At 37.0% G+C, this 12,774-nt stretch overlaps 1 protein-coding gene across 1 annotated transcript; it reads left to right on the forward strand.

Moving 5' to 3' along the window:
* Positions 1-219: 219 nt before the first annotated feature.
* On the forward strand, positions 220-11,979 carry LOC134326498 (zinc finger protein 658B-like; the record flags this gene model as incomplete). The annotated part of the gene is made up of 2 exons (XM_063008676.1): positions 220-368; positions 10,456-11,979. Coding segments are annotated over 2 exons (1,524 nt in total), but the record flags the coding sequence as incomplete, so codon positions are not given.
* Between the last annotated feature and the right edge of the window lie 795 nt (positions 11,980-12,774).

Consider the following 12,774-nt stretch of genomic DNA (forward strand, 5'->3'; position numbering starts at 1 on the left):
AACAGTTTTGCTCAAAGTAGTGCTCTTAAAGTACACCAGCGTGTTCACACAGGACATAAACCATATTACTGCTTAGAGTGTGGAAAGAGTTTTGCTCAACAGGGTTACCTTCAAAAACACCAGCGTATTCACACAGGAGTGAAACCGTATCACTGCTCAGAGTGTGGAAACAGTTTTGTTGAACATAGTACCCTTCAAAAACACCAGTGTATTCACACAGGAGAGAAACCATATAACTGCACTGAGTGTGGAAAGAGTTTTACTCAAAGTAGTGTCCTTAAAGTACACCAGCGTATTCACACAGGAGAGAAACTGTATCACTGCTCAGAGTGTGGAAAGATTTTTGCTCATGAAAAGAATCTCAAACAGCATCAGCGTATTCACATAGATAAACTACATCACTGTTAAGAGTGTGGGAAGTATTTTATTGCACATTATGTTCTCCAACAACACCAGCGCATTCACACAGGAGAGAGGTCGTATCACAGTTCACTGAAAATAACTTTAGTGAAAGGAATATCTTTTAAGTATACCACACCAGCGCATTCACATAAGAGGATGACCCATATTGCTGCTTATAGTGCGGATGAAGTTTTACTGGAAGCAGCATTTTTAATAGACACCAGTACGGTCACACAGAAGTTACGTTTTTGTGACTGAAGTCGTGTTTCATTTTCAAATATACAGTAGAACTGTTCTACTTCAATTATCAAATGTACATGATGGTATGAATATGATCATTAATCATCAAATGTAATGTGGTGTAATGTACCAACCTCAGATCTGAATCTGTTTTTGTTCTTTATTCAAGTTTAATCTACTTTAATAAATGTTAATAAAGAGACGTTTATTAAATCCAAAACTAGTGTTTATTAATAACAGGTCTCACGGAGGTATCCAGCACGTATCATCACACCATACAACCACCAAAACCCAGACGCGCTACCTCGCATCCAGATCTCGCGATATCAACTCCTATGGTAACACCATATAACCAAACCGTACATTAACACAACTGTCTACATCCTCCCTTGTAAGCTTATTGTGCAACTTTTTTATGGAACTGCCAATCTAAGTTTACCTAAGAATAAAATATGTTTAACCAAAGTGTCCCATCCACATTTGACTTTGGTGCAACACAGGTTCTTTTGTTTTAGCCAACAATTCAAATTCAGTTGAATAGCTATACATTTTAAGTAACAAAGTGTGACAATTATTTACACCATGCGTTAGTATTCCTGTGGTAGTGTCTTAAATGCAGTTTCATTCTAAGTCCAGGTATTTTTTGTTTGGCTTGGAAACTCTACCGGATCTGGTTATATATGTGGACGTGGAATGCTGAGTAGCACTTTCTTCCTGAGTCTCATGTAGAACTCTGCTGGGGTTCCTTTGTACTTCGGTTGGCACTTGATCTTGTTCTAGATGTGCACGTTCCGTATCTGGGTTAACCCCTGCATGTTGGTGTGTGTGTTGAGGTTGGTCCTGTTTGCCTGTAGGTGTGCTTGACTCTGAGAATTGTGGCGGTGGTGATTCCATCACTGGTATGAGATGCTTTCTGTTGCGTCGAAACTCTCTTCCTTCGTATTCGACTATGTACGATCGTGGCTCATTGCATTTTCTCCTGACAATGCCCATGTTTTCATATCCCTTTTGTGTTTGGAGTCTCACTATTTGATTTGGGATCAAAGAAGGTAGTGGTTTGCTGGATTTGTCGTACCAACGTTTCTGTGTCTCACGCTTCTTTGTTAGCTGGGCTTTAATGACAGCCGTGGATATTGCTGCAGGTTTTAACAAGTGTTTGCAAATTGGTAGGACTGTTCGAGTCCGCCGTGATAGTAGTCTTTGTGCAGGAGAACCCAGGATCTTGTCTCTAGGTGTGTTTCGCAAACTTAATAGGTTCAGGTAAAAATCTGTTCCATCCCTTTTTGTTGTCTCCATCAGTTTCTTTGCGCTCCGCACAGCCCTTTCACTGAGACCATTGGACTGAGGGTATTCAGGACTGCTCGTTACATGTGCGAAGTCCCATGATCTGGAAAAGTCACGAAATATCTGGCTTGTAAATTGAGTCCCGTTGTCTGAATACAGCTTTTGTGGTATGCCATGTACAGAGAAATGGTGTTTCAGTTTGTTGATCACACAAAGCGAGGATATGCTGCTGAGTTGGTCAATTTCGAACCAGCCTGAGTACGAATCCACAAGTACAAGTTAGTGGTGGCTTTCCCACTCGAATATGTCTGTAGCTACAACAGACCAGGGCAAATCGGGGACTGAGTGTAATTTTAATGGTTCTTTTTGTTGGTGCGGTTTTATGCTGTTGCAAACACCACATGTTTGTATGGCGTTCTCTACATCCTCATTTATTGAAAGCCAGAATACACATTCTCTCGCCCTCCTCTTTGTGGATTCCATGCCTGGATGGCCTTTGTGTAGTGCCTTGACGTATTCTGAGTGCAGTGTAGCTGGGATGACAGCTCTGTTCCCTCGCATGACAATGTTGTCTATGACAGTGAGTTCATCACGAAAGTTAAAATATGGTTTGGCCCCTGGAGGCACTCTGCTTATACGCCTGGGCCATCCATTTTTGATCAACTGTATAATTGTCTGTAGAATAGGGTCTGTGGCTGTGTGTTCACGCAGTTCATCAAGTCGCCTGGGAGATATTAATTGCACCGACATAACCTCAAATTCGTGCTTTTCCTCTTTTGATAGGCTAACATCATGTCTTGGCGCCCGTGAGAGAGTATCAGCGAGGTAGAGGTCTTTCCCTTTTTTGTATGTCAAGGTCAGATTGAATTTTTGGAGTGTCAGCATCATACGCTGGAGGCGTGCAGGGATTGCATGAAAAGGCTTGTTGTGGATTGTAACCAGGGGTTGGTGGTCAGTTTCAATTATGACAGGTTTGCCATATATGTAGTCGTAGAATTTGTGACAAGCAAAGACTACTGCAAGCAGCTCCTTTTCAATCTGTGCATATCTCCCTTCTGTTTCGGTCAGTGCACGTGATGCAAAAGCCACTGGAATGCCATCTTGGAGACAGGCAGCTCCTAAACCGTGTTGGGATGCATCACAGGTGAGCGTTACTGGTTTTGTGACATCATAATAGTGGAGCACAAGTGGACTTGTTACATGTAGCTTAAGTCTATTGAAAGCATCCTGTTGGTGTTGCGTCCAGCTCCAGACCACATCTTTGTGCAGTAGTTGGCGCAGTGGTGTTGTTAATTCACTCAAGTTTGGAATAAACTTACCCAGGTAGGTAATCATTCCCAAAAAGCGTTGCAAGGCTGCTTTGTCTTCTGGAGAGGGCATTTTGATGATCGCTTCTGTTTTTGTTGAATCAGCTTTGAGACCGGTTTCGGTAAAAACATGTCCTACGTAACTCACTTCCCTGAGCCCAAATTTACATTTGTTTTTATTGAGTCTGAGCTTTACTTTTCTTGCCCGGTCCAGAACTTTTTTTAGGTTTTTCTCGTTTTTAGGTTTTTCTCAATTATGGCACATGGGAAACCGGCAAATATCTGTTCCATAGTTCTTTGGAAAACTTCAGAGGCAGTATTAATGCCAAAGGGCATCCTACGGAATTTGAACCTGCCAAAAGAAGTTGTGAATGTGGTGTAGAGAGAAGAAATGTCATCCAATTTAATCTGCCAGAATGAGCATTTGGCATCGAGAACAGAAAAAACGGTGGCACCAGACATTTGGGCTGCCACCTCCTCTACGGTGCGCATGGGGTGATGGGGCCGCATAAGTGCCTTGTTTAGGTTTCGTGGATCGATGCATATACGAACATCATCTGTGTCTTTTTTATGAGTGGCAACCATATTAGAAACCCATTCTGTGGGCTCATCAACTGGTTCAATCACTCCTAGATCCTGCATTCTCTGGAGTTCACATTTTACCTTTTCCTGCATTGCCACTGGAACACGGCGAGGTGGATTTACAACTGGGGTCACAGATGGATCTAGTTTCATGATATAAGTGACTGGTAATTTACCAAGTTCATCTGTGAACAAGTCTGCATATTCCTGAAACATTCTTTGTGATATGCTTTCATCCTGAGCAGTATCTATGTGGTATACTTCCTTGCTAAAGGTAACAATTTTCATCCTCAGGCTGTGTTGCAAGCCTAATATGGACTGTGCATCATTATGTATAACCTGGAATTTTAATATGTGGTACTGCCCATTGAGTTCGCATTGCAAACTTACTGTGCCCATTGACTCGATCACGGTTCCACCGAAAGCAATGAGTTTGACTGTTTTATTTGATTTGTAAATTGGTTCACATTGTTTGATAGATTTGTATGTATTAAAGGAGATGACGTTGCATTTGGCCCCTGTATCGACTTTTAATTCCAGTTTCTTTTTATTCACCATAACAGTGCAATGTCCTTCCTTTTTGTAGTAGTTGTCAGTGTGTATTGTGTTGATGTTGCAGTCTTCTAGTATTGAAAGACCCTCAACTGCAAAAGTGTCGCTGTCAGAATCAGTCTCAGTTGACAGTTGATTCACTTGCCTGCTTGATTTACTAGCTCTCGTGGATCTGCACAGCTTTTTGAAATGGTTGTATTTCCCGCAACCATGACACTGCTGTCCGTAAGCAGGGCACTGGAAACGTTGGGCAGAGTGCGTACCACCACAGTTGCTGCAGTTTGAGATTGAGCTTTCTTGTTTGGGTTTGTATTTTAACTGGCCTTTGGATTTGCTGCTTCTTTTTATTTGCATAGTGTCTACATTAGCAGTTATAATATGCCTAGGGGCAGAGAGAGCTTTTGAGTGTTGGTCAGTGAGCTCACTTATTTGGCATATCCGTATGGCCTTAGCTAGTGTGAGGTCCATCTCCTTGAGCAGGGAGCGTCTAACACTGTCATTACTAATACCAACGACCAGTCTGTCTCTAATGAGTTCATCTTGCAATGGACCAAAGTTACATGTTTTAGCAAGGTTTTTTAGTGTACTCACATATGATTCGACTGTCTCAGCTGGTTTTTGGTATCGAGAATTGAAATTGTGTCTCTCCATTATCACGTTTGTTTCCGGGTTGCATATTTCTCTAAATTTTCTGAGAAGGCAGTCAGGATCCTCCCGGGATTCCGCAGGTGCAATGACGTTTTCTCCGTCCATGACTGCGGCTGCGTATGTGAATGACTGCTCCCTTTCTATTGCCTCCGGTCCCGCAAGATTGAGGAGTATGTATGCTCTAGTCTTAGCAGGTTTATCGCTGTGTGCAGCGGCGATGAATATGTCATATTCTCGTTCAAACCTGCGCCAGTTGTCTGCCACATTCCCGTCAAAAACGAGGGGGTCGGGACGTCTGAATCCGTCTGCCATTTTCGCGATTTATTCACCTCCGTTCCTCGCGCAGCTTGTAAGTTATAGGTTCTGTGTGAATCTAACGTTTCGTTACTGCGAAGGACATCCCACTTCTGACACCATGTTAATAAAGAGACGTTTATTAAATCCAAAACTAGTGTTTATTAATAACAGGTCTCACGGAGGTATCCAGCACGTATCATCACACCATACAACCACCAAAACCCAGACGCGCTACCTCGCATCCAGATCTCGCGATATCAACTTCTATGGTAACACCATATAACCAAACCGTACATTAACACAACTGTCTACAATAAACACAGAACAACTTTTACTTTCAAGTGGAAGAATTTTACCCTGGTCTTTATGGTGTTTGCAAAAATTCTTCATATTAAGAATGCTAAGTTTTCATAAATGAATAACCTCTTACTTTAACACTTCTAGGTCTACACTCCAAAATTCTAGTCTTTAGATGATTTCCACTTAGCAAATAATGAACCGTCCTCCACCAGAATGTACATGAGAAGGTGTGAATGGAGGGCTGTGGACTGAACAGTGTTGCATTGTTCGATCATCATGAGTCTTTGTTCTTTGTGAAAGGCTGAACGACGAACGTCTACAAGAAGCAGCTTGTTTACAGCTCTCTCGATTACGGCCACACCACCCTGAGAACACCTGATCTCGGAAGCTAAGCAGGGTCAGGCTTGGTTAGTACTTGGATGGAAGACCGCCTGGGAATACCAGTTGCTGGATGCTTTTATCCACACACACCCACCTTCACTCCAAACCTCCTGTTACACACTGACCCAGCGGCTTTTTCTTCATCAAAGCAACACAATGAGACAAAGATCAGCTCATACTTTCATTCTTACTACAGTAAAACACATTCAACTGACTTTTAAAGTTAATACTTTTACTATTATTATTATTATTATTATTATTATTATTTTATTTTTATAATTATTAATTGTTGCCGTTGTGTTTGTTGTAATAAAAAAAACTTCCCATTTTTTAAAGTGTAAAAGCATAAACAGCACCGTCTATAAAGATGAATCCTCTTGTGCTTATAGACTAGTTGGTTTGTAGTGTTATTTTTAAGCTTCTACTAGTGTGAATGTGTGAGTTGGAAAACAAAACATGACATTAGAGAAACTGCTTGGAAGAACGTCTAGGACTGACTGTAGTGCTCTCTAAAGCTACCTGAGCAGTGTTGGGGTAGTTACTCAAAAAAGTAATCCATTACTCATTACTTAACTAAAATTGTAATGGGATTACTTTACTCATTACTTCCTGGAAAATGTAATCTCGTTCCTCATTACTTTACTTTCACGGTACATTCTAAACCCAAACAAATACTGTATACTGGAATCACATCTACAAACAAATTCCATTTATTTAGTTTATTTATTTAGTTTCAGAAAAATCCTCTCTTGTACAGAGATGTGCCTGTGTTTGTTTCTGCTTTAAAACACAAACGCCATGAACCAATCAAATTTAACATCATTAAACAAGTTTATTCCTTAATTATTTGTCCTTATACTAGAAGAGCGACTCGGTTCCTTTAGTTAATTTCAAAGAGTCGTTCAATAGAATCGGTTCGTTAGCAAACGACTGATCCCTCATCACAGTAACTGTAATGTCATTACAAATATGTAACTGTAACGCGTTACATTACTTCATTACAGATAAAAAGTAATCACGTTACTGTACCGCGTTCCCCCCAACACTGTAGTTGAGAGATACAGGGCTAATGGAGATGTTTTACTGCTAAGCTGCTGTTCAACTCCAGTCCAGTTGGTGGCGCTGGTGCGTCTTAAGTTGTTCTGCCAACCGCCATTAAACATCATAAGAAGAACAAGAAGCTGCTGTTTTTGTACTGTAGAGCCTCATCTGTAAGTAAAATATGTATTTAATTATAACCCTTATATTTAATTATAACCACATTCTAATTCATAATAAAACTAGAGTTCATAATAAAACATCACTGTGAGGATTTGAGGAGCTTTAACTCCAGTTTTATTTAAACACACAAACTATTAGCTGCTCCGCTAACTGTTAGCAGCACACATGATTCAGTACTGATGAACCGATTCATTGAACCGATGAATCAGTCGATTGTAACAGATTCAGAGTTCATTCATTATTAAATCTAACATTTTGATATAAACGCGTCACATTTTCAGCTTTGTTTACAGTTTTTAATGTTTGATACAAACAGCGAGTTCTTGTAGCTTTGTTTACAGGTTGTTTTACAGGTTTATAGTAAAAGTTAAAAGTATTAGTAGAGCACTGTTATTGGGAGTGGATGAGAAACTAGATGTAAAGAACATCAGACTTAATAATTTCACTTTGGGCCACAAAACCACTTCCACCAAACTCAAAGGGTTGTTTCCCAGACAGGGATTAAGGCTTATAGTCCAGGACTACATTTAGCTTTAAATAGAGAATCTCCATTCAAAATGCTGTGTAGTCTAGGACTAGGCTTAATCCCTGTCTGTGAAACCAACCCAAAAAGTTATATTAGAAGTCTTTTCTGTCTGATGCTGCTCAGTCCCACAATAGTTTCAACATTTTCACTCTGTTTACAGCCTCACAGCATTAAAAATAAACAGTTAAAGAGTCTGAAAGAGTATTCCTGGATTTCTCTTTAATAGGGAATAAAGTACATTTGTCTATCTGTCCGTCTGCCTGTCAGATCTTTTAATAATGCAGTCAGCAGAAGAGGGACACGTCACCCCCATAGATCTACAAAATGAAGGAATCAAAGAGAAACTAATAAAAAAGGAGGAGGAAGAAGATGGAAGTTACTTCTGTAAGTAAATGTGGAGCAATTTGCCATGTTGGTACAGTACAGTGTGGTTAGTATAGTAGAAATAATAAGAGAATGTGGATAGTGGGATTAGAACCTGTACCGTACTGTCCTGTGTAGAAGTGCTGATACACTCCAATCTGGATTAAATCTAAATAGTATTTATTTGTGGTAACTAAACCCACAACCTTCAGTTTCCTCCAGTTGTTGAGTTTCTTCTTCAGATATTGATGAATTTCAGGTGAAGGATCTTTAATCCCTGTGGAACACGTCACCTCTGAGGAACACCTCACCCCAGAGGACCAACAGTGTGGAGGTTTCCAGATGAAGCCTGTGAAGAAGGAAGAACCTGAAGATAAAGATGAACTCAGTAAGATAGTTTTTATCTTGAGTAAAATAAGATTTGGATTGAATAGAATCAGAGGAACCTGGGATGAAGCATCATACAGTGAAAGCTTGTATTGTGCTCATGCAGATCAGTGTGAGAAGGAAATGATGAATGCAGGATGAATCACGTTACAGGACTTTAGCATCAGATCTCAGTTTAACAATTACTAACAGTATTTATTATTTATAATGTTATAAATGTATTTTATTATTTATAATGTTATAAATATATTTGATTATTTATAATGTTATAAATGTATTTGGTTATTTATAATGTTATAAATGTATTTGATTATTTATAATGTTATAAATGTATTTATTATTTATAATGTTATAAATGTATTTATTATTTATAATGTTATAAATGTATTTATTATTTATAATGTTATAAATGTATTTATTATTTATAATGTTATAAATGTATTTGATTATTTATAATGTTATAAATGTATTTGATTATTTATAATGTTATAAATGTATTTGATTATTTATAATGTTATAAATGTATTTGATTATTTATAATGTTATAAATGTATTTATTATTTATAATGTTATAAATGTATTTATTATTTATAATGTTATAAATGTATTTATTATTTATAATGTTATAAATGTATTTATTATTTATAATGTTATAAATGTATTTATTATTTATAATGTTATAAATGTATTTGATTATTTATAATGTTATAAATGTATTTATTATTTATAATGTTATAAATGTATTTATTATTCATAATGTTATAAATGTATATGATTATTTATAAGGTTATAAATGTATTTGATTATTTATAATGTTATAAATGTATTTGATTATTTATAATGTTATAAATGTATTTATTATTTATAATGTTATAAATGTATTTGATTATTTATAATGTTATAAATGTATTTGATTATTTATAATGTTATAAATGTATTTGATTATTTATAATGTTATAAATGTATTTGATTATTTATAATGTTATAAATGTATTTATTATTTATAATGTTATAAATGTATTTATTATTTATAATGTTATAAATGTATTTATTATTTATAATGTTATAAATGTATTTATTATTTATAATGTTATAAATGTATTTATTATTTATAATGTTATAAATGTATTTGATTATTTATAATGTTATAAATGTATTTATTATTTATAATGTTATAAATGTATTTATTATTCATAATGTTATAAATGTATATGATTATTTATAAGGTTATAAATGTATTTGATTATTTATAATGTTATAAATGTATTTGATTATTTATAATGTTATAAATGTATTTATTATTTATAATGTTATAAATGTATTTGATTATTTATAATGTTATAAATGTATTTGATTATTTATAGTGTTATAAATGTATTTGATTATAATGTTATAAATGTATTTGATTATTTATAATGTTATAAATGTATTTATTATTTATAATGTTATAAATGTATTTATTATTTATAATGTTATAAATGTATTTAATATTTATAATGTTATAAATGTATTTAGTATTTATAATGTTATATTTAATGTTATATTTAATGTTATATTTGATTATTTATAATGTTATAAATGTATTTGATTATTTTCTGCTTCAGAACTGAACAAGGATTTCTGCTGGTCCTCGTGTCCACGTTCCTCTACATCCCAACATCAGCTCCCCAATCACATCAAGAGCTGCAACCATGATAAATATGAGACTCTGGTGAAGATTAAGACTGAACATGAGGATCTGACGCCCACCAGAAGCTCCAGTAATCAGCAAACGTCCTCTGGTACTGTCAGCATTAACACCTCTCTCAGTCCCACACAGGAAGAAGGAAACGTCTGCTCACAGTGTGGGAAGAGCTTCAGTACCCGGGGTGCTCTCAAAATACACCAGCGCATTCACACAGGAGAGAAACTGTATCAGTGCTCACAGTGTGGGAAGAGTTTTAATCGTCAGAGTGTTCTCAGAAGGCACCAGCACATTCACACTGGAGTAAAGCCGTATCAGTGCTTACAGTGTGAGAAGAGTTTTAATACAAAGAGTGATCTCAAAATACACCAGCGCATTCACACTGGAGAGAAACCGTATCAGTGCTCACAGTGTGGGAAGAGTTTTAATACACAGAGTAAACTCAAAATCCACCAGCGCATTCACACTGGAGATAAACCGTATCAGTGCTCACAGTGTGGGAAGGGTTTTAATAAAAAGAGTGATCTGAAAAGACACCAGCGCATTCACACTGGAGTCAAACCATATCAGTGCTCACAGTGTGGAAAGAGTTTTAATACAAAGAGTGCTCTCAAAATACACCAGCACATTCACACTGGAGAAAAACTGTACCAGTGCTCACAGTGTGGAAAGCGTTTTATTACACAGAGTGAGCTCAAAATACACCAGCACATTCACAGTGGAGAGAAACCGTATCAGTGCTCACAGTGTGGGAAGAGTTTTATTTCACAGAGTAATCTCAATACCCACCAGCGCATTCACACTGGAGAGAAACCTTATCAGTGCTCACAGTGTGGAAAGAGTTTTAATACAAAGAGTAAGCTTAAAATACACCAGTGCATTCACAGTGGAGAGAAACCTTATCAGTGCTCACAGTGTGGAAAGAGTTTTAATGGACAGAGTGATCTCAAAAAACACCAGCGCATTCACACTGGAGAGAAACCGTATCAGTGTTCACAGTGTGGGAAAAGTTTTAATATACAGAGTAATCTCAAAATCCACCAGCGCATTCACAGTGGAGAGAAACCATATCAGTGCTCACAGTGTGGAAAGAGTTTTAATATACAGAGTAAGCTCAAAATCCACCAGCGCATTCACACTGGAGAGAAACCATATCAGTGCTCACAGTGTGGAAAGAGTTTTAATCAACAGAGTGCTCTCAAAACACACCAGCGCATTCACACTGGAGAGAAACCTTATCAGTGCTCACAGTGTGGAAAGAGTTTTAATGGACAGAGTAATCTCAAAAAACACCAGCGCATTCACACTGTAGAGAAACCATATCGGTGCTCACAGTGTGGGAAGAGTTTTAATATACAGAGTCATTTCAAAATACACCAGCGCATTCACACTGGAGAGAAACCGTATCAGTGCTCACAGTGTGGAAAAAGTTTTAATAGACAGAGTGCTCTCAAAATACACCAGCGCATTCACACTGGAGAGAAACCGTATCAGTGCTCACAGTGTGGAAAGAGTTTTAATAGACAGAGTGCTCTCAAAATACACCAGCGCATTCACACTGGAGAGAAACCGTATCAGTGCTCACAGTGTGGAAAGAGTTTTAATATACAGAGTAATCTTAAAAAACACCAGCGCATTCACATTTTACAGAAATGATGCTCACAGTGTTGGAGCTGCGTTGCACATTTATCAGCACTTGGACACAAGTGTGACTCATCAGATTGTACCAAACAAGCTAAAATATAAAAATATAAAATATAGTGAGTGAGTGAGTGTTGGGGAGAAATGGTTAGCCATGAATGAATTATACTGTGTAATTAATAGGTATTTAATTACACAGTAAACATTAATAAGTAAATAGTAATAATAAAAGTATAAATCTTTAGGTTAAACTATTACTGGGAAATAATGTGATTTTCTATAGTGGAGTGAATGGTGGGTAGAACCAGGAGGTTTAGAGCCTGATGTAAGTGAATGCTATCAGTTAATAGTGGAAGTGAATTGAAAATAAAAGGTATTGGATCGGCTAGCATATATTGGTCTTAGTGCTACTGTGCTTGATTGGTTTTCTTCATACATTTCTAGACGTGTACAGTATGTTCACAGTAACTCCTGTTACTAGTGGTGTCCCTCAGGGCTCTGTCCTGGGGCCTCTACTATTTATAATTTACCTGCTTTCCAATGGACGTACTGTATCTTTAGGAAATACAACATTTAATTTTATTGTTATGCAGACGACACCGAGCTATACCTGTCCACTGTGCTCACGACTACTGTTCTTTCTCCATCTCTCTCTGATTGTCTAATAGAATTAAGAACATGGTCCTCTTACAATTTTCTCACATTAAATGCTGATAAAACTGAAATTCTTCTTGTAGGTAGAAAATATCCTCTCTCTAAATCTAACAAATTCTTAGTGATGATGAAGAACTCAGTCGTCTCTCCTTCCACTCACAATCTTTCATTTCATGCACATATTAACAATATCACATGATCTGCTTATTTCCATTTACTTAACATAAATCGTCTACGTCCATTTCTTTCTCTTAGAAGTGCTGATGTTCTTGTTCATGCCCTGGTCACATCTCGAATTGATTATT

The sequence above is a fragment of the Trichomycterus rosablanca genome, chromosome 14 (genome assembly GCF_030014385.1).
Source record: "Trichomycterus rosablanca isolate fTriRos1 chromosome 14, fTriRos1.hap1, whole genome shotgun sequence".
Classification (NCBI taxonomy): Eukaryota; Metazoa; Chordata; class Actinopteri; order Siluriformes; family Trichomycteridae; genus Trichomycterus; species Trichomycterus rosablanca.